Below are 23048 nucleotides of genomic sequence, written 5' to 3'. Positions count from 1 at the left end.
AAAAAAAAAAAAAAAAAAAAAAAAAAAAAAAGCCAACAGAGGGTACACTCTACCAAAAACAAGGGAATTATGTACAAAAAAGGAAGGTAGGAGATACAAAATGGGGTTTAGTACAACAAAGGCAAAAGCATCTCTAAGATGAGGATGAAAGGAGGTCCCAGGATGCCAGCTTTGCAGCAGTGTAGGGACCGCCAGTCCTGCTTGGAGCAGATTGTTGGACTCTGGAAGGTACTCTTCAAAAGATAAAACTGACGCAGCTGTGTATCTGAGTGTGTTGAAAGAAGGCTTGAATGGAGACTTTCAAGTTGAATAGAAAACCAAAAAAAAAAAGACTACAAGCTGCTGTAAAGGAAAAGTAAGCATGGCTCTAGCTCAGTTGTGAATATTATGTACTTAAGGTAAACATGAATATTGTACCAAATAAAATTATAATGATGTCAGGAGGATTAGGGACAGGATGTGTGAGATGAGGTCAGGATTGTGAAAGAGAACTTAATCCTCATCTTCCATAATGGGAAATCTACAGATAATGCCTAAAAATGAAAAATCAAGCCATGACAGTATGAGCATTCCCCATTGTCAAAAGATCAGCTGAGAGACTCGAATGTGGCTGTCTTAGGGGAGCAGAGAATGGCTCTGTCACCTGGTAGCAAGAGTGAGGGGTGTCATGGGACTGCCAGTAATAATTTAAGAAAGTGAGTTACTCTTGAAATTATGTTTTTATATAACTTTAGCAAAAATAAAAGCACATTAAAAAAATAAAGTTTTAAAATTACTATGCTTGGCCAGGTGTGGTGGCACATACCTATAATCCCAGCACTTTGGGAGGCCGAAGCTGGTGGATCACTTGAGGTCAAGAGTTTGAGATCAGCCTGGCCAACACAGTGAAACCCCATCTCTCCTAAAAATACAAAAATTATCTGGGCATGGTGTCGCATGCCTGTAGTCCCAGCTACTCAGGAGGCGGAGGCAGGAGAATCTCTTCAAGCCAGGAGGCGGAGGTTTCAGTGAGCCAAGACGGCACCACTGCACTCCAGCCTGGGCACCAGAGTGAAACTCCATCTCAAAAATAAAATAACTATGCTTAATATAGTATTTTATCAATTCTAAATGCAGTTTTTCACAATTTTTGTATCACTGAAATTAGGATGCATCTAAAATCTACATTGTCTTAGGTTTAGTGAAATGTGATAGGTCAAGATTTTTGTATTGATTCTTATTTGTGGATGACATGAGTGTAACTTTTTTTTTTTTTTTTTTAAAGATTGCAGGCTTGAGTCTGCCTCTTCCTCCCAAAAAATTGATTGGTAACATGGATCGTGAATTCATAGCTGAGAGGCAGAAAGGTCTTCAGAACTATCTCAACGTGATCACCACAAATCATATCTTGTCTAATTGTGAGCTGGTTAAGAAGTTTTTAGATCCAAACAACTATTCCGCAAACTACACTGGTAAGCAAAGGAATCTGTGAGCTGTGGTCACGTGGCTAAAGAGGCATTGTCCCTTGCTGGAGATAACATATGTGGGAGAAACGCTTTCTCAAAATAGGGATATGTATACATCTGTTATAGTGTATTATGAATTTACTAAGATTTTCTTGATTGTAGTTTACTGTAGATGTGTAAGAAGAAAATAATTTACTTCCAAAATGTTTGTAAAGTCTGCACAGAAAAATATGGAAGATAAATTATTGTATATGTGCTTATACTCTTGCCTTTGTTGTCTTCCCTGACAGAACAGAGAGTAAGTACTCACAATAGGCCAGACGCGATGGCTCACGCCTGTAATCCCAGCACTTTGGGAGGACAAGGCAGGTGGATTGCCTGAGGTCAGGAGTTTGAGACCAGCCTGGCCAACATGGTGAAACCCTGTCTGTACTAAAAATACAAAAATTAGCCAGGCATGGTGGCACATGCCCATAATCCTAGCTACTCGGGAGGCTGAGGCAGGATAATCGCTTGAACCCGGGAGGCGGAGGTTGCAGTGAGCTGAGATAGTGCCACTGCACTCTAGCCTAGGCAACAGAGCAAGATTCCGTCTTAAAAATAATAATAATAATAATCCACAATAACATGTACAGTAATTTTTTATATTACTTTTGACCTCTAATCAATACCTTGTACATACAATAATCTTAATTTGATTTGTATTTGGCTCTGTTTTTGTATTTACGATATGTTGTGTGTTTCTGTTTTTTCTGGGAATTTACTTTAAACACAGTCAGAAGGGTCCTTTCTGTGTCTTCCTATTTGCTCCCTGAGACCCACTCAGTGCAAAGCATAGGAGGTCATTCTCTTCCAGATCTTTCCTGGATCAGGGCAGCCACTAAGGGACTGTGGTTGAAAGGGCTTCTCTTCCAATACCGATTACACTCAAAGCTGGCATCAATAACCTAAGCCTGATGTCAGCAGAATGAGAAACTAAATATTTAATACATTCTGCTGTCACTTTGAAAAGAACAATAGAAACCATTGTTTCACCTGATTTATTAAAGAGAAACCATGCTTTAGAGACTTTCTGAGTGGAACTATGGATATTGTTAATTTACTTGCTAAGAGAATACACCATATCAGATATTTGAGTCCTTTAAAACATTGCTTTTGAAGTAATTAGAGAGAGGCACTTTTATTCCTATTTCACTTTTATTTATTTATTCCTACCCATTCATTCACCAAAATATCCCTGTTTCAGAGAGGGAAACAGATGTCTACTTGGCAGGCACCAAGTTTTTCTCCACAGTAGAATCACCTGGGGAGCATTAAAAAAATTTCTCATGCCCAGGCTGCGTGCATGCTGATTAAATCAGAGTCTCTGTGGGTGGAGCTTGTAGTCTGTGAAGCTTCCCAAGTGATTCCAATATGGAGCCAAGTTTGAAAACCACAGCCTTTGAGGCTTGTGACTCACAGTGTGGTTCTCTGACCAGCAGCATTGGCATCACTCGGGGCTTGTCGAAGGTGCAGAATTCAGTCCTCATCCCAGACTTCCTGAATCAGGATCTGATTTTTTTTTTTTTTTTTTTGAGACGGAGTCTGGCTCTGTCGCCCAGGCTGGGGTGCAGTGGCCAGATGTCAGCTCATTGCAAGCTCCGCCTCCTGGGTTTACGCCATTCTCCTGCCTCAGCCTCCCGAGTAGCTGGAACTACAGGCGCCCGCCACCTAGCCCGGCTAGTTTTTTGTATTTTTTAGTAGAGACGGGGTTTCATCGGGTTAGCCAGGATGGTCTCGATCTCCTGACCTCATGATCCGCCCGTCTCGGCCTCCCAAAGTGCTGGGATTACAGGCTTGAGCCACCGCGCCCGGCCAAGGATCTGATTTTAACAAGGTCCCCAGGTGATTTGCATGCACATTAAACCGTGAGAAGCCTTGCGCTAGGATGTGCCTGCCACTTCCTAACTGAAGTGCTGTGCAGGGCTAAGGAAAACGCCTTTCTAGAGTGTAACCAAGAGAAGGAAAGTTTATTTCAAACTCACACTTACTATAAGTTACCAAATGGAACACTGAATTATTACAAGGATTCCATTCTTGCCTCCACTTGTTTTTTTGTTCAGGGAAGAGAAAAGATAGCACAGATAGGACTGGGGCTCTAGGGACAGCTTGAATTCTGTCAAAGTAGCATCTTTTGTGGCTTTCATTTCTCAATGCTTCACCTTGATTGCTCCCAAAATTGTCAGACATCAGGCCATCTGGACTGACTTGTCAAATCAGCTCTAACCCAGGCCCACTCAGTAGTTTATCTCCCTCATTCCCTGCGAGTGCCTGCTAATGTTCTCCTGAGGGCAAGCATGAAGGTGTAGTATATGTATAATGATGCCATTTGTTCAACAAATGTGATGTGTGCTGGGTGTTGGGGATGCAGACACAAATAAATGTGTTCCTTGCTCTCAGGGAGCTGGCACCAGAAGTACATTGAGTCCCATGGGGTCAGAACTAAAAGGGCAGATGTATCATGTCTAACCCTCTCTTTTCATAAATGAGTTCAACTAAGGCCCCCAGAGAGGGAGGGCCCTAGCCAGGATTGCACATTTGTGTGACTTTAGTCTGGTCTGAGTGTTTAAGTTAAAATGCTTTGTGGCTCCTAGAAGGTTGTCTATTCTGACAGTTGTCGATTCTCTGCTTTTTTCTATACCTGCCCCACATGCTGTTATTGTCTTTGATCTCCACTCCCCCTTCCCACCCTCAGGCCTCCAGCATGGTAGAGGATCAGGAGTCCAAAGCAGATGTGGGCAGGGGTATAAAAAGACCATCAGAAACTCCTGCCAGAACCTGTGCTGGCCTCTGTTCAGAGGGCATAATCCCGGAATGAAACAATAGGTGATGAACGCTGTTTTCAGAGAGATGTTGGTTTATTTCCTCCTTTGAATGAAATTTCAGAGTTTGTCTAGCCTCGAGGCTGACGCACCAGCCACCTCAGGAAAAGGAAACATAGGCCACCACCTCCATGCCAGCTTGACTGGACCATTCCTGAGATTCACAGCATGGCCCATGAAGCATCCCCTGCATGCCTCTCACCTTGTGGCACTTCTCTAAGCAGGGCCACTTTCCCCCTGTTTGTTTTTTGAGCAAGGGTCTCACTCTCTTGCCCAGGCTGGAGTGCAGTGGCGCTATCCCAGCTCTGTGCACCCATTACCTTCTGGGTTCAAGTGATCCTTGCACCCTAGCCTCCTGAGTAGCTGGGATTACAACTGCACATCACCATGCCCAGCTAATTTTTTAATTGTTTGTAGAGAGGGGGTTTCGCTATGTTGACTAGGCTGGTCTCGAACTCTTAAGCTCAAACAATCTGCCCACCTCGGCCTCCCAAAGTGCTGGGATTACAGGCATCAGCCACTGTGCCTGGCCCACTTTTCCCTTTTAATATGGATAATGTCTCCACCTCTTCTCATTTTCCACATGGTCTGCAGTCACCACCCAGCTTCATTTCAGCAGGATTTGAGTTCTGTGTTCAAGTGGTGGCCAGAATCAGCAGAGCACTTTTCCTGGTCCTTGCTCTGACAGAGGGTGAGGGTGCCTTGTTAGAGGGGGACTGTGATGGCATTCTGTTCCCAGAGGATGGTTAACCAGGAGCTCTCAGGACATTGGCAGCTTCCTCCTCTCTTACCTGGGTCCCCAGCCTGGGACTGCTGGGACTTTCTTTCTTTTCCAGGTTTTCTCCAGAAGAGCCAATCCTCAGAAAGGAAATGTAGGCCCTTGGTCTTCTGTGAGGGAGTTGTGAGGTGTTCATTTGAATTAGAAAGTCTAATTGACAGTCAACTGTTGTAAAGGGAAAACAGGTATCTCCTGGTCATGAGATGTTTGTGTTGAGAACCTGTCTCACACATATATCTCCCTTACAATTTTTTTTTTTTTTTTTTTTTTTTGAGACAGAGTCTTACTCTGTTGACCAGGCTGGAGTGCTGTGGCACGGTCTTGGTTCACTGCAACCTCAGCCTCCCAGTTCAAGTGATTCTCCCGCCTCAGCCTCCCGAGTAGCTGGGATTACAGGCACTTGCTACCACACCCAGCTAATTTTTTGTATTTTTAGTAGAGATGGGGGTTTCACCATGTTGGCCAGGCTGGTCTCGAACTCCTGACCTTGTGATCTGCCCACCTCGGCCTCCCAAAGCGCTGGGGTTACAGGCATGAGCCACTGCTCCCAGCCTACAATATTCATCTTTTTAACAAGGTACTTCTATTATTTAAAAGCCTCACTGCACTGTAGCTATCTTCCCGCCTCAGTCCTCATACCCTCTTGGAGTAAGGGGGTTTTAATGTCCATGCAAAAGTCATTTGGACCAGAAATCAAGAGGCCTGTATCCTGGTCCCAGCTTTGTCATTAGCAGCATTTCCTCTCTGTGGGCCTACATCTTGACCTATAAAACAAGAGGCTGGGGAGCGGGGAATGGACCAGGGAGTGCTGAAGTTACCTTTTAGGTCTAAAGCCCCAGGAATCCCTTGAAAAGGTAGGACAGTAGTGGACTCAGGATATAAAAAGGGAGAGAGTGGGGAAAGAGGACTATATTTAGAACAACAGCGGGGTATTTGGTGAGGTTGCAGGCCTTTCTGCAGTGCAACCTGCTGTAATGGACTGGGGGTCTGAACCCCAGCTCAAGCCCTAGAGGAGTCAGTGTTTGTTCCCTGCTCACAATGGGGGCGCCTGGTACAACTGAGCTCTGTGGGAAGCACAGGATGGACTTGAAGGCTGTGTTCTCCATTTCCTGTCTCCAGTTTGTTTATCAGCACTTTCTGAGCATGCAGTTTTTCCACATGTGTCAGTCAGTTCCTGTGTCAGAACTAGAGGGCAGATGCCTTCCTTCTTACGGATTTCATGTTCTAATGGGAGAGAGTTTCCACATCTGCTGAACATGATTGAACCCTTGGTTCCTGCTTCATCAGATACTTATTGAGTATCTAGTGTGCCAGGTGCTATGTATACAGCAAGGAGGAAAGAATAATTCCCCCACTTCCTACCGCATGCCAGTTACACCGGGAGATTGACAGGTGATGGCTGTGGCAGAGTAAATGTTAGGGAGCACCTTGGGGAAGGGGGCGGGGGCACGGATGATCCACACCTAAAGATGGAGGAAGGCTTCCCAGAAGAGGTCATTCCTACACTGAGGCCTGAGGGGTGAGTAGAAGGTAACCAGGCTGAGAGGCAGTGGCCAGTGCTCTGGGCAGAGCAGCTTGAGAAGATATATCCTGGCTTTACCCAGATATACGCTTCCAACCACAGCATACAGTCTAGGTGGAATAGAGTAGTCCTAATAGAGGATATTCAATGGGTAACCCTGTAAGAGAGGGACACATAGAGCACTGGGAGTGTACAGAGGAAAGAAAGAGGGAGGGAGAGAGGGAGTCCTGGCTAATGAAGCAGAACATCTGGGCTGAGTCTGGGCCAGATGGAAAATGCTGAGGGAATGGGGACAGGCCAGTGTTTAGGAGCCATGGTAGGCAAATCTCAGTGTGCAGAGAGATCCCACACGCTGTGGGAGATAAAGCCAGAAAGGTAGGTTAAAGCCAGAGGTTGGTTGAACACTAGGTTAATAAGTTTGGTCTTGATTTGGCAAGGAAGTGGGGAACCAGTAAAGGCTTCTAAGCAAAGGAGTAGATGTTTAGGATTGAAGTGTGTTGCCCGAGTCTGGGGAAGGAGAGGATTATTATTTGGCACGTGATAGTCATGCAGTTTATTTGACAGTAAATCACAGTTCAGTGGGAAGAAATTGTCCTTTCTCCAATTCCCTAACTCCTAAGTGAAAAAGGCTATTTCACAGTCCTCAGTTTATCAGTAAGAAATCCAGTGTGTTCCATCTGTTCACAGCTATTTCCCCTATTCCTTAAAACAATGTATAGCACATAGTAGCATACAGTAGATATTGCTGAATAATGATTTTGTGGGGAATTCCGTGTCTCTGTCAGTCTTTTAGAATGACATTGTACACATTAGAGAATTATTTTTCATGCTCCTTCTCAAAGTTGATGTGAATGATTTTCACTTAATTTCCTTTTAAGTTTATGTTCGAGTTACTTTGGAAAAACTAAAAACACTTTATATTAACATGAATTATAGAAGAGATACAAAGTCCCAGTGTTGATAATGAAAGTCTGTGTGTTTCTGCTGCACCCAGATCTTCCAGATGGTTTGTCACACTGGGGTAGTTAGAACAAATGTGAATGGAGCCAGTTTTGTATTTGGTCATCACATGTTTTCTTGAGTTGATGCTATTGACACTTTACATACTGAGTCAGTAAACAAATAGCTAGTAAATTGTTTTCTTCCCTGATCTCTTAACTCAAAATGTACTATAAAACATATCCAAATGATATTGTTTGCCAAGCTCTTGACATGTGAATTCCAAACAAGGTCATTTTGACATATGGAGAGCATTTCTACTGAATCCCTCATGCCTCACCAGTCTGCCTGGAATGTAATTAATGCTAGGCAGAAGTGAAATTCCACAGCGCGTTTGGAGGATTGCTGTTAGCTTTCAAGGATCTGGAGTGGCTTCATTTACTCACTGCAATGAGGGGAAATGGCAAATTACAGATGTTGCTTTTTATAGGAAATGCAAATTTTGATAATTTCTTAATGCAGTGAATTGTAAAGAACTTCCTTTCTCATTTCTCACTTCCTTAATGCAGTGAATTGTAAAGAACTTCTTCTTAAAAGGGGGAAACATTTTCATGATAAATGAACACAAAAAGAGGATGGATTTTTTTTTTCCCCAGTAAACAGGCCCTTGGTGAGTTTCCACAATAGAACCATGTTGTTGCTGTACACTAGCTTTTGTTTCTAGTATATATTTAAGGCTAATCACTTTTTTGTTGATGAAAGCTATAATTCCAGATGGGATAAATAGTACTTGGAGCAACATTAAATACTGTTCCCAGCTGACTTTAGAACATGTTTTGAGTTTTGGGCTTGGGCTGTGGTCTGGTGCATATATTGAATTCTTGGCTTAGACCAGCTAGATTACATATTTTAGATTTTCCAGTTTTGAAAAATATACATTTTCACATTAATAATTTTTAAAATAAACTTTACATTTTGAATAATTTTAGATTTACATAGAAATTGCAGTGGGCTGGTGCAGTGGTTCATGTTTGTATTCCCAGTACTTTGGGAGGTCGAGATGGGTGGCTTTCTTAAGCCAAGAGTTTGAGACCAGCCTGGGTGAGATGGCAAATACCTTATCACTAAAAAACAAAACAAAACAAAAAAAACCCCACACACCAGAAATTAGCCAGGCCTCGGGCAGGCGTGGTGGCTTACACCCGTAATCCCAGCACTTTGAGAGGCTGAGGCAGGCGGATCACCTGAGATCGGGAGTTCGAGACCAGCCTGACCAACATGGAGAAACCCACATCTCTACTAAAAATACAAAATTAGCCGGGCATGGTGGCGCATGCCTGTAATCTTAACTACTCGGGAGACTGAGGCAGGAGAATTGCTTGAACCCAGGAGGTGGAGGTTGCAGTGAGCCGAGATCTCACCATTGCACTCCAGCCTGGGCAACAAGAGTGAAACTCCGCCTCAAAAAAAACAAAAAACAATTTAGCCAGGGGTGATGGCCCATGCTTGTAGTCCCAGCTATTCGGGAGGCTGAGGTGGGAGGATCACCTGAGCCCAGGAGGTTAAGGTTGCAGTGAGCCATGACCGTGCCACTGCGTTCCAGCCTGGGCAACAGAGTGAGACCCTATCTCAAAAAACAAACAGAACTAAACAAAAGAAGTTGCAGTGATAGTACAGAAAATTGCCATATACTTCTCACCCAGTTTCTCCTAATGTTAATATTTTATATAACCATGGCACATTTATCAAAACTAGAAGTGAATATTAGTAATGTTACTATTAACAATGGGCTTTATTCAGATTTTACCAGTTTTTCTGCTAATGTACTTTTTCTATTCCAGGGTCCAATCTAGAATCCCACATTGCATTTAGTTTGTGTTTATTTTATTTATTTATTGGTAATTACATTTTTTAAAAAGGTTATAGACTATAAGGATTTCATTTACAAGAATAACATCTTCAGCATATGGCCCTTTCCTGATATGTCTGACTAATGGGTTTCTAAAATGTCTTTGCAGAGATTGCCTTACAACAGGTTTCCATGTTCTTCCGATCAGAGCCAAAGTGGGAGGTGGTGGAACCTTTGAAAGACATAGGTGAGACATTGGCACGCTCATTCTGTTAAAAAGACAGATCACAGAAGTGAATCCTTAGTCATGCCTTCTGATACGTATCCCAAGAACATGCTTAAATGCAGGTGACTTCTTTTTCTTTTTGCATCCCAACTGCTTGAGGATACAGCTGTTAACCTTTAATACTTAATGAACCTTGGTTAAAGCCTCATCAAAGGATTTGGAGGGTAATAACTTTCAGAAACACCATTCCTTCTTCATCTATTTTTTTCACTAAATCTAAACTGAAGTGCTATTTTCCTGCCATTTCCATGAAAATTTTCTTCATTTACCGTTTCTTTTTAAGTATAGCCTTTACTATGTCAATGTTATTAAATGGTTCTTTTACTTGTGCCTATGTAACTGCGAATAATATTGCCAAACTTAATTTTTCTTGATTACTTAGTCAGTGAAACATATCAATTTTTGCAAAAATTGTGCAGCTCTAAGCACGTTTTTGCTTTTATTTCAGGTTGGAGAATAAGGAAGAAATATTTCTTGATGAAGATTAAAAATCAGCCAAAGGAACGGCTAGTGTTAAGCTGGGTAAGCTAGCTTTTTGCTTCAGTCTCATTCAGTGACTTTAGATAGGTTAATGAAAGCAGATTTGGCAAGGTAATTACAAAATTGTACTGTGCTCTTAAGTGATCATGTAGGCCGGGCGTGGTGGCTCAAGCCTGTAATCCCAACACTTTGGGAGGCCGAGATGGGCGGATCACAAGGTCAGGAGATCGAGACCATCCTGGCTAACCCGGTGAAACCCCGTCTCTACTAAAAAATACAAAAAACTAGCCGGGCTAGGTGGTGGGCGCCTGTAGTCCCAGCTACTCGGGAGACTGAGGCAGGAGAATGGCGTAAACCCGGGAGGCGGAGCTTGCAGTGAACTGAGATCTGGCCACCTCACTCCAGCCTGGGTGACGGAGCAAGACTCCGTCTCAAAAAAAAAAAAAAAAAAAAAAGTGATCATGTAAAGGCTTCCTTGGTCCTTTTCAAGGAAAAGTCATTTTAAATCGTTTTCCTGTGCATTTGGTTATATAAATTCTATTATATTTGGTCAACTAGTAAACATTTGGAAAGAAATAGGAACAGTTTAAAATAATTCTGGAATCTCTTTAGGGTTTACAGTTTTGGAGTTTACTTCCAGAAAAAAAAAATGACTTGGGTCATTACTTTATCTCTTTGACTTTGAGAGTTTTAGTGATACATTTGGTTAATGGAATTAGATAAGATGACAGTTAAGTCTAGTATTTTTTATACACTGCTTTTCCAGAAAGGTCTTGAGGCAGCCAGACTTATTGTGGTTTTCATCTTTGGTTTCCAGTCATATTTTGGATAATAAAATTAAAGAGAAAGACAAGGAATTTTTCTTTTGGCGACCAAAGCAGTACCCTGATAATCCTTTTCATGTTTTCAGGCTGACCTTGGCCCAGACAAGTATTTGTCAGATAAAGATTTTCAGTGTCTAATCAAACTTCTGCCTTCCTGTTTGGTGAGTATATCTTTCTAGTATTCTCAGTGCTGATGACAGAGTCACAGTATTTTTTCTGGGTGAACATGGACAGAAGAGCTGGAAAAGTGAATGGGGAAATACAGTGGATTTCAGTTCAGACTGAAATTGTATAGGGCTAATCTCATAGATCGTAGGCCATTTGAAATGGCATTCATGACATCTACACAACCCATGAAATGTAGTAATTTAAATATAGACTTTGTATTTTAAACAAAGATCAGAGTAGGGAAGCAGCCGCTTCTCCCAGCCTCTTGTTCTTGGTGAAGGTGTTTATATCAGTGGAACTGAAAGATACTCTTCCTGGCCTGAGAAAACAGAACTAATGAGGATTTAGATAAGCTGGGTGAAGAAAAGGCAAAATCACCATTTTTCTATCTGAGTTGCTACCCTCACAGGCTAACCAGTTGACCTTTAGGAATACACAGTATTATTTATGCTATTACACAGCTCTAATCCAGGGCCTTCAGTGCAAAGAACCACAATGATATATTTCAAAATATGTGCAGAATGTCTTCAGCAAAGACTAATCTGGCCAGGAAATTGAGTTAACATTGACATTCTTTATCTTGTCTGCATGAAGATGTAGTTCCCTGGAATGAATCACTAGCGAACTGAACACAATTACGCTGACTTGTGCACTTGGTTTGGCAAGTTTGTTTTTGGCCATATAGTGTCTTGTCAAGCTAGCAAAACCAAGCTATTAATGAGGTGCAATGTGAAGCCAAAAGACGCTTTGGTCTTAGAGCTTGATTGGTTGTGTGACACAGGCTGTCAGGAGCTAGTTCTAAATTTCTTTTTTTTTTTTTTTTCAAGATGGAGTCTCTCTCTATCACCCAGGCTGGAGTGCGGTGCAGTCTCAGCTCACTACAACCTCCATCTCCTGGGTTCAAGCAATTCTCCTGCCTCAGCCTCCTGAGTAGCTGGGATTACAGGCGCGTGCCACCACACCCAGCTAATTTTTGTATTTTTAGTAGAGACAGGGTGTCACCATGTTGGCCAGGCTGGTCTCGAACTCCTGACCTCATGATCTGCCTGCCTCAGCCTCCCAAAGTGCTGGGATTACAGGTGTGAGCTACAGCACCTGGCCCTAAATTTATTTTTACTAGATGTGCTTCTTTTAAAAAAGATAGCACACATAAATGGTTCTTATTAATTGTAGCAAAGTCAGAAGACAGATAAGCAAAAACAAGAAAATAAAACTTACCTGTAACCCCAATCAACCAGAAGTGTGAACCTGTCATGCGCGTCCGTGTGAAGAGACCACCAAACAGGCTTTGTGTGAGCAACATGGCTGTTTATTTCACCTGGGTGCAGGCGGGCTGAGTCTGAAAAGAGAGTCAGCGAAGGGAGATAAGGGTGGGGCCGTTTTATAGGATTTGGGTAGGTAAAGGAAAATTACAGTCAAAGGGGGGTTCTCTGGCGGGCAGGAGTGGGGGTCACAAGGTGCTCAGTTGGGGAGCTTTTTGAGCTGGGATAAGCCAGGAAAAGGAATTTCACAAGATAATATCCTTGCTTAAGGCAAGGACCGGCCATTTTCACTTCTTTTGTGGTGGAATGTCATCAGTTAAGGCGGGGCAGGGCATTTGCACTTCTTTTGTGATTCTTCAGTTACTTCAGGCCATCTGGGCTTATACGTGCAAGTCACAGGGGATGTGATAGCTTGGCTTGGCTTGGGCTCAGAGGCCTGACAGAACCAAAATGTTCAGTTGTTACTTTTTAAGAATTTTTGTGATAAAAAAAGTAAATTATATATGTAGTGCTTTAAAACCTGATTTTTTTTCATTAATGGTGTACCATGAGCACCTTTAGTTGTCAAACCGTGAGCATCTTTGGTTGTCAATAAATATAGCATCATTATTATGGGCTGTATAGAATTATCATTGGGTATACCTTAGTTTACTCACATTTAGATCACCTCCAGCTTTTTGCTCTTATTTTTTTTTTAAAAAAAAAGCCATAGTGAACAATTTTTGCTACACATTATACCCATCCTTAATTTCTTAAGATAAATACCTATAATTAATAACTAGTGTGTAAGGAGATATTGTGAGACTACATATTCTGTTCTTTATCAAGCTCACTAGCATTTTAGCATTTAATGTGATTTTCTAACTGTATTATTTCTTCTGTATTTATTTATTAGTTGGCATTCTACTCTAAAGTGCTTCTCTTCTCCCTGTTTAAAAAATTTGTATGAGTATGTACTCAAGGATTTTTATTCTACCCATTGTGTTTCTTTTTGGGGTGTTGAAAATGTTCTATAATTAGATTGTATGATAGTTGCATAACTGAATATACTGAAAATCATTGACTTGTACAGTTCAAATGTGTGAATAGTAATGGCATGTGAATTATATCTCAACAAAGCTGTTAAAAAGTCAGCAGCAACCATTCTGATGTGATAATCAGGAGAACTTCATGATCAATTACTATATTTTCCTGGGTATACCTTTCTACCCCCCAACCTACTGCATGCCAGCCTCCAAAATCCCTGCATAGCTCAGCTCCCATGGATTTAAATTTTCATGATACTCCTTTGAGCTAATGAGCATTGTAATACTTGTCTGGACCCAGTTTGTTTCATGTAACCAGAATTCCAGGGAAAAGGCACTTTCCTTTCACACATTAAATAATTTGTCTTTTCTCCACCCTAGTTGCTTAATGTCAGTTTCCTCATCTGAGGACACTGTGAATCTTTATGTTGCAAAATTCTATAGAAGGGTAAGAAGATTCATGCCAGCTACTGTGGAAAGGGCTGAGATTCCAGAAGATGCTACTTTTGCCTGTTTTCTGGCTATCATGCTTCTTGGCTTGGCACCCAAACAGCAGTGCATTTGGAATGTTAGGCAAAGCTGTGAACAAAGACACGTTGATCCTGGTCCCCATTTGGCAGTTCTGAGATTTGGCTGTATTCTTTACTGACTTACAGAGACAGGATATTAACACTGTTATCCTCAAAACTTGGACATTGCCTGTCTTCCACCACACTTTTGCCTGAGAGTGCACACACCAAACAGGACCCCTTCACTTGTAGAGTTTACCACATCCATTATCTGTTTCCTGTTTTCCTTTGTTCCTACAGTTTATGTCCCTTCCTCCATCTGAAGAAGGAGGAACTAGCTGGTCACTGAATGACTTGAAAATGCCATGTGTTCAGGGAATATCACTACACTCATATACAACTGCACCACCACAGTAATACTTGACTCTGCATAACCAGATTCTGGATTTAGAAGGACCTAGATCCTGATACAAATCAATGTGAATTTCTTTTTTGTTTTGACAGCACCCTTACATCTATCGAGTTACCTTTGCCACAGCTAATGAATCCTCAGCGTTGCTAATTAGGATGTTTAATGAAAAGGGAACGTTGAAGGATCTGATCTACAAGGTACCTGTGCAAGTTCATGGTCATAAGGAATTCTCAAGTTCCTGGAGAACCTATTATTGATACTTAGTCTCTAAGACTCCAGAGGCTAGGCCCTGAGGATTTGATGTTAGTTTCGATTTTATTTGGAATTTATTTTTATTCATGCAATAAAAACTCTACCTAGTTTGGTTAAAGAGCATTCCTTTTCCCACATGAGGAAAGGTTGAACATTTAATAATTATGTCCATTACATTGCAAGCTGCTGTCTTAGGTCAGTTTTTAAGTTTGTGTTTTGCACTTAACAAAGCAGTACTGAAGAATTCGAACAATATGCAAGACTTTGGGGTCTGCTACGGGTAAGACCAGGCACATCTTCACTGGGCTAGAGAAGGGATGGAATCCGGGTCAGCCTCTTTCTATCAACAACACAGACTGTTGTATTTTAAAAACTCACATCTTGCAGCTGGCCATCTCTGGTACCCCTAGCTTCTGTAGAATCCTGCCTGGTCAGGGAGTCCGTGTGCAGATATTGGCCCCTCTGCTGCTTTCTTATGTGTTCTTTGTTCTTTTCCAAAGTCAAAACCAAAAGACCCGTTTCTAAAGAAGTACTGCAACCCTAAGAAGATTCAGGGCCTGGAACTCCAGCAAATAAAAACATATGGACGGCAAATATTAGAGGTAAGAGGTACTTTTGTTTAAGTTGCATTCAAATTTCATCCAAAATTGCATTATTCACCTGGAAAAGTTCTTAAGTCATATCCAAAATCACTTAAGTTGTCTGATTACTTATAAACTGATTGCATTGTCATATTTTGCCTCAACAAGCAAATATTTGAGACTAAGGCAACAGTCACTTAGGTCTACAAAATTCTTAAAGCTTTAGCTGTTGCAATTTAGTGTCTGAGTTTTAAGAACTTTACTGTGTGGATACCAACTTTTTTTTTTTTTTTTTTTTGAGACAGAGTCTTGCTCTGTTGCCTAGGCTGGAGTGCAGTGGCGTGATCTCGGCTCACTGCAAGCTCCGCCTCCCGGGCCCACACCATTCTCCTGCCTCAGCCTCCCGAGTAGCTGGGACCACAGGTGCCCGCCACCGCGCCCGGCTAATTTTTTGTATTTTTAGCAGAGACGGGGTTTCACCATGTTAGCCAGGATGGTCTCGATCTCCTGACCTTGTGATCCACCCGCCTCAGCCTCCCAAAGTGCTGGGATTACAGGCGTGAGCCACCGCGCCCGGCCTGATACCAACTTTTATATTATCTTTGGTTGCTTTTTATCCCTGTGCCAAGATTTTTTTATTTTGTTATGTCATATACATAGCCATATGGCTCCCTTGCAGAAGTATAACCAACAGTAAGAAGCCTTTTCAACATCACCCTGTAGATCAGTATTCTCCAAGCTTCTGGGATTATGCAACCTTATCAGTAATAACCAATTTAATATCCCAATGTTATGTCTATTTAACTATAAATTATATGCGTGTACTACTACACACATACATGTATGTGTATGTGTGTATATATATATATTTTTTGGATGGAGAGAGCATACTAATAATATATTTTGTATATTATAAGTTAAAAAAATAATATTTTTACAAACAACTAGGAAGAAAAGTTGTAATTTTTTTTTTTTTTTTGAGACGGAGTCTCGCTCTGTCGCCTAGGCTGGAGTGCAGTGGCCGGATCTCAGCTCACTGCAAGCTCCGCCTCCTGGGTTTACGCCATTCTCTCGCCTCAGCCTCCCGAGTAGCTGGGACTACAGGCGCCCGTCACCTCGCCCGGCTAATTTTTTGTATTTTTTTAGTAGAGATGGGGTTTCACCGTGTTAGCCAAGACGGTCTCGATCTCCTGACCTCGTGATCCGCCCATCTCGGCCTCCCAAAGTGCTGGGATTACAGGCTTGAGCCACGGCGCCCGGCGAGTTGTAATATTTTCTTCTAGTCCTTAGTGAATTACTCTGGGCACCCCACTTGGCTATCACTGCTCTAGTTCACCAGGACATTGCAGGGCTATATCTAGGCATCTCTCTTACTGTGTAAGCCACTGATTATTTACATGGCAGCTGAAAGATTTACTGCTTTTTCTGGGATCCTGTTGTGTGTTCCTATTAATAAACAGCTAAATATATTTGGAGGAGAGACTGAACTAGAGATGTTTTCTAATTCAACCCCTTTTTCTGAATTACTGACAGAAGCACTTATATGATAGCCTCACTCATCTATGCAGGAGGATTAAGACTTTGCCCTGAAGAGAGCTGGCCGATTGGAATCAGAAAGTGCTTAAAGCAGAGCCTTTTGGCGTCAGAGTTATTAATTCCAAGCATATGCAGGCTGGTTCTCTATTCTTTTGGGGAAAGAAAGAACTGATGTAGCATCTCACAGCCTCAAAACTGGAAAGTATCCAGCTTCACTTCCTTTTCCAAACAAATGGGTAGAGGTGCCATTTTTCTTCAGGAATCTTCCCAGTGACCTGTTTGGTTTTGCTTCAAAATATATTGACTAAAAAACAAAGTTTAACTTGTCTTATATCTGAATGAGTTGGGGGGAAATTGTAACTTTCCCATATGCTTTAATAGGTACTGAAGTTTCTTCATGACAAAGGATTCCCTTATGGGCATCTTCATGCCTCCAACGTGATGCTCGATGGGGACACTTGCCGGCTGCTAGACCTTGAGAATTCCTTATTGGGCCTGCCTTCCTTCTACCGATCTTATTTTTCACAATTCAGGAAAATCAACGTAAGTTGCTAAAGTATTGAAATAGCAGGTTCAGTTTTAGGTGTCAGTTATCCCCATGATCTGCTCATGTAGGAAATAGGCACCAAGTAGTGAAAGGTACAGTTGGGACAGGCCTTGCCCATCAGCCCTCAGAGCATTGCTGTATCTCTGGGAGGCTGAGTTGAAATGGCGGTTGGGTAAGGAGGGAGGTGGACACACTGATTGGAAAACTGTGGAGGGTCGGACCAAGACCTTTGGGATACCTCATGAGGTTTTACAAAAGGCTTTGGAGTTGTATTTACATTACCAGTGAGGAGCAGGGCTGTCCCTGGGCTTTGTTTCTCTGAGGAGGCTTGGGGCAGGAGCATGGGGGTCCACAAAGCCAAAGTGAAGGGTGAAGACACTGCTGCTGTTTCTTCCACAGACATTGGAAAGTGTGGATGTTCACTGCTTTGGCCACTTACTGTATGAAATGACTTATGGACGACCGCCAGACTTGGTGCCTGTGGACTCCTTCCCTCCTGCCCCGTCCATGGCTGTGGGTCAGTATGGGGTTGGGAAGTGTCTTCTGGGCCCTGGTAGTGTGCAGAGCCACTCATCGCCTTTTCAGAGTCCAGGAAAGACCCAGAGGAAGTTGCTGTCCTCCACAGCCAGAAATTCTTACCCAATTTAAAAGTAGACCAAATTTGAGTAGTTTATTTAAATGCACTTCTGTGAAAATTCAGGTGGCATGTCCATTTGTCAGGCTATCTGAAATTTCTGGGAAGTTTTCGTAAAATGCTTTAGAGCTTTGGAAGCAGGAGAATGTAAAGAGAAGTATGGCCTGTATGAGTGTGATGCAGAAGCCAGAGCCAGGCAACTTGAAGCCAGTTTCGAGGACTCAGGCAGGCGTCAGACATCAGATCAAGACTGAAGTGAGACTTGTAAGAAACAAGAGAGGCCAGGCATGGTGGCTCACACCTGTAATCCCAGCACTTTGGAAGGCTGAGGCGGGTGGATCACATGAGGTCAGGAGTTCGAGACCAGCCTGGCCAACATAATGAAATCCCATCTCTACTAAAAATACAAAAATTAGTTGGGCATGGAGGTGTATGCCTGTAATCCCAGCTTTTTGGGAGACTGAGGCACGAGAATTGCTTGAACCCGCCTCTTGAGAGATGGAGGTTGCAGTGAGCCGAGATTGCGCCAGTGCATTCCAGCCTGGGCGACACAGCACGACTCTGCCTCAAACAAAAACAAAACAAAACAAGCAAGCCATAGACCAGAAGCCTAGTAGATAAGAGCCTAGCAGGCCCAGACCTAGGGCAGGCAGGCAGGAATGCAGACACCCAGACAAATTGGATCCAGGAGCTCTTACAGCATTTCCTGCAGGGGGCCGAGGGGAGCTGGAGGACAAGTGAGAGCACCTTTAGGAAGGAGGGATGCAGGAACTGGTAGAGACTCATCCAGGACCCTTTCAACCCCTCCACAGCCAGGCTGGCACTCACAGCTGGAGCAGAGAGAGGGGAAGGCAGGGTAGCTCTTGGACCCCTGTGCCTTGGAGATACGCAAGTCCACCCTTCACCAAACGTTACTGTGTCAAAAGAGGCAATTCAAGAGAACAGGCCCTGGGACTATTGTGTTGAATTTGAACTGCTGAAGCTGAACAGTGACCTGTGGGTAGAAAAATCTGGCTGCTCCTGTTAATAGCATCCAAGATGTTGGATGATGAGATATCAACAATTGGCATTTTGTGTGCTGGTTTTGATGAAAAGCAGGCAAGCAGCAAAATGTCTTTCAAGTTCAGAATTTTACTTCTGTGTAGTGTTTACATCTCTTTCAAGAGAACAAACACTTTTATGAATGGTATCTTGAATCCTTCCTCCAATTATCTTTGAAATATGTTTAGCTTTCTGTCAGCGTGTAGTTGCTAAACCATTTCTTTTGAGTCATCGGTAATGCCAATGTTGCCAACATTCCCCCACCCCACGTATGCCATCTGTCTGTGTGTGAAGAGTTTTGACACTGTCCTGATCAGCCCGCAGACAGTTATTGCAAAGTGGTGTCAAACTTTTCATCAGCAAGTGGATTTGCCAGCGTGTTCTGTGGAACTAAAATGTGTATCTGTTCATTTCAAGTGGCCGTGTTGGAGTCTACGCTGTCTTGTGAAGCCTGTAAAAATGGCATGCCTACCGTCTCCCGGCTCTTACAGATGCCGTAAGTCAATCATATGCGTTGGTTGTAATCTTGATAACTATGTTGAACACCAGACCACTGTGTCCAAGCACCTGGTACTGTAGTAAAGACTCTTGCAGTCCCTGCAGAGTTGGCGTGGCCTGCTTGCTGATGGGCACTTGCAGCATGATGTCCTGACCCTTTGTTTGTGACCTCTCTGCTCTCCTGGTCTGATGGCTGTACTTTAACATCTGTGTCATTTTCACGTGTATCTCCTCACTCAGTGTTAGCATTGTGTGTACGTACATTAGCATTGGGTGTGTGTACATGTCGCAGCCCCCAGCTTAGGAAATACTGAAGGAGGGTCCTCTCAAGTGGCTCCATTCTGACCCTGCATCAGCAAACCAGTTGGCCCCCAGCTGTGCATAGTTCACAAGTCACAGGGCCTTGAAGGGTCTGCCCTCCAGGAGGAGGGCAATGTGTCTGTGAGTACCCATGCTTTTGCTTGTGAATTTACTGACTGGGTACTATTTATTAAACTCTAGCACGTACCAGGCACTGTTCTAGGGTCTTGGAGCTCAGAAGACATTTTCTCTGAAACTGGGTTATGCATAGATAACCAGGGCAGCTGAAATAGTGCTTTGGGGCCTTCCCTTCAGTTGCATTTTCTCTTCTTTCATGGAGAGGCAGCAGAGTGGTTAAGAAGGGTGTGCCTGGGGTCGGACAGACCTGGAGGTGTATTCCAGCTTCACCACTTCTACCTGGGTGACCTTGGACAAGTTTCCTAACCTTTGGAAGTAGAGTTTTGTGAACTGTGAAATGGGAATGATAATAGCAGTTCCCACCTCAGAAGGTAGTTGGGAGGATTTAATAAGGTGATTCCCAGAAGGGACCCGGCACTTAATATGTGCTCATTAAGTGTTAGTTATGCTTACTACTGAACCAGCTGATCTTTTTTGAACATCACACACCATGCAGTGTATCTGGTGCTTTGTCTGCATCAGCTTATTGTATAACAGATATACTTTGGAAACAATAATATGGGGAAACAAGGCAGGGGGGACGGCTTGAAATGCATGCAGCCAGAGTTCAGAGAAGGCAGAGATAACTTCAGGTTCCTGGTTCATTCTTTCCACAAGTGTTTAGAGAGGGCCTTCTGGAGGCCAGCTGCTGTCCTAGGCACTGTAATGAAAAGAGGAAACCAAGCCCCTGCCCCGTGGATGTGACATTCTACTGTTCCACAGACACTGAAGCGTCTGTCGCCAAACCACAACCATTAATAATAATGTAATAATGTGGGCTGAGCAGTGGCTCACACCTATAATCCCAGCACTTTGGGAGGCTGAGGCAGGTGGATCACTTGAGGTCAGGAGTTCGAGACCATCCTGGCCAACGTGTGGTGAAACCCTGTCTCTACTAAGAAAATATAAAAAATTAGCTGGGCGTGGTGGCACACTCCTGATATCCCAGCTGCTTGGGAGGCTGAGGCAGAAGAATCACTTGAACTGCGGAGTTTGCAGTGAGCCAAGTTTGCAATCACTTGAACTGGGGAGTCTGCAGAGGTTGCAGTGAGCCAAGATCTCACCACTGCACTCCAGCCTGGGCGACAGAGCGAGACTCCATCTCAAAACAAAGCAAACAATGTGCATGTGGAAAAACAGACCCAGTTTGGAAAACAAACTTTCACACAAACTTTTCTAGCAAAATGCACTTGTACTTAGGAAATAGCCTGTATACAGGTTAATTTACTCGAGTTTGCGTTTACATTCCCCATTCCAAAGTTCTTACATCTTTCTCTCAGTCTTCCAGTCCTTAAGTGAATCCAAACATTTTTTTTTCACCTAAGTCTTTCTACCATGTGGGCTTCAGCCATGAAAAGAGCTCTTGGACAGGTGTAAACCACGTTCAATTAAAATGTGTCCTCTGGAAGTAAACAGATGTGTGGCTGAGGGACAGACGGCCCTGAGGAGCCCTGTGGAGAAAGCTAATCCTGTCATTTCTGCTTGTGATGAAGTTCCCATCTTTATTTTTTTTTTAATTTTAATTTTTATTTATTTATTTATTTTGAGACAGAGTCTCGCTCTGTCACCCAGGCTGGAGTGCTGTGGCCGGATCTCAGCTCACTGCAAGCTCCGCCTCCCGGGTTCACGCCATTCTCCTGCCTCAGCCTCCCGGGTAGCTGGGACTACAGGCGCCGCCACCTCGCCCGGCTAGTTTTTTGTATTTTTTAGTAGAGACGGGGTTTCACTGTGTTAGCCAGGATGGTCTCGATCTCCTGACCTCGTGATCCGCCCATCTCGGCCTCCCAAAGTGCTGGGATTACAGGCTTGAGCCACCGCGCCCGGCCTGAAGTTCCCATCTTTAAAAAAGAGTAATGTAGCTGGGCGCGGTAGCTCACACCTGTAATCCCAGCAGTTTGGGAGGCTGAGGCGGGTGGATCACTTGAGCTCAGGAGTTGAAGACCAGCTTGGCCAACATGGCAAAACCCCATCTCTACAAAAAATACAACAACAACAACAAAATTAGCTAGGCATGGTGCTGTGCACCATGTAATAATAATCCCAGCTACTTGGAAGGCTGAGGTGGTAGAATCGCTTGAGCCTAGGAATTTGAGGTTGCAGTGAGCCGTGAATGCGCACTGCACTCCAGGCCTAGATGACAGAGTGAGACCCTGTCTCAAAAATAAAACAAAGTGAGGAGTGGGCATGGTGGCTCATGCCTATAATCCCAGCACTTTAGGAGGCCAAGGCAGGCGGATCACGAGGTCAGGAGATCGAGACCATGCTGGCTAACACGGTGAAACCCTGTCTCTACTAAAAATACAAAAAATTAGCCGGGCGTGGTGGTGGGCGTCTGTAGTCCCAGCTACCCGGGAGGCAGAGCTTGCTCTGGAGCGTGCCACTGCACTCCAGCCTGGGTGACAGAGCGAGACTCCGTCTCAAAAAAATAAAATAAAAAATAAAACAAAGTGGGGGTGCAGGATATTCAGCCAGACATACTGGCACATGCCTATAGTTCCAGCTACTCAGGAGGCCAAGGTGGGAGGATTGATTGAGCCCAGAACTTCCAGGGCAGCCTGGACAACATAACAAAACTCCATCTCTTTAAAAAGTAGGGGAGGGACAGGAGGCATATTCAAAGAAAGACTCACTTATAGCTGTTTGGGTGCTACCCAAGCAACCATTTCTATTCTTTGACCTGTTTTACCCAGCAGTTCAGAGTTGTTCATGCTTTCCCTCTTTCCCTCTCTCCCTCTCTCCTTCTCTCCCCCTCTCCCTCTCTCCTCTTCCCTCCCCTCCACTCCCCTCCCCTTCCTTCCCCTCCACTCCCCTCCCCTCCCCTCTTTTCTTTCCCTCCCCCTCCCCCTTCCCTTCCCTCTTCCCCTCCTTCTTTTTGAGAGCCTTGCTGTGTTATGCAGGCTGGTCTTAAACTCCTGAGCTCAAAGCGTACTCCCACCTCTAGCTCTGGAGTAGCTGGGACTACAGGCGCATGCCACTGTGCCCAGTCACCCAGTTCATGCTATTGTTTTTTTCTCTTCTTTTCTTTTCTTTTTTTTTTTTTTTTTTTTAGATAAAGTCTCGTTCTGTTGCCCAGGCTGGAGTGCAGTGGCGTGATCTTGGCTCACTGCAACCTCCGCCCCCCG

At 43.6% G+C, this 23048-nt stretch overlaps 1 protein-coding gene across 10 annotated transcripts in view; it reads left to right on the top strand.

Moving 5' to 3' along the window:
- The window catches only part of PXK (PX domain containing serine/threonine kinase like), a 100824-nt gene that overhangs the window by 52304 nt on the left and 25472 nt on the right, over positions 1–23048 (top strand). For 9 of the 10 annotated variants that reach the window (XM_023200695.2, XM_023200716.2, XM_023200711.2 and 6 more), the window contains exons 4-12: positions 1265–1451; positions 9564–9641; positions 10129–10202; positions 11071–11145; positions 14453–14557; positions 15113–15214; positions 17111–17272; positions 17676–17793; positions 19369–19447. In XM_023200695.2, the coding sequence (XP_023056463.2) occupies positions 1265–1451; positions 9564–9641; positions 10129–10202; positions 11071–11145; positions 14453–14557; positions 15113–15214; positions 17111–17272; positions 17676–17793; positions 19369–19447 (980 nt within the window). The remainder of the gene's footprint in view (positions 1–1264; positions 1452–9563; positions 9642–10128; positions 10203–11070; positions 11146–14452; positions 14558–15112; positions 15215–17110; positions 17273–17675; positions 17794–19368; positions 19448–23048) is intronic. The other variant, XM_023200744.2, reaches the window with a different exon arrangement.

Source organism: Piliocolobus tephrosceles, chromosome 2 (assembly GCF_002776525.5).
Source record: "Piliocolobus tephrosceles isolate RC106 chromosome 2, ASM277652v3, whole genome shotgun sequence".
Lineage (NCBI taxonomy): Eukaryota > Metazoa > Chordata > Mammalia > Primates > Cercopithecidae > Piliocolobus > Piliocolobus tephrosceles.
The sequence above is the reverse complement of the archived record's forward strand: the minus strand, read 5'-3'. Positions and strand labels throughout refer to the sequence as shown.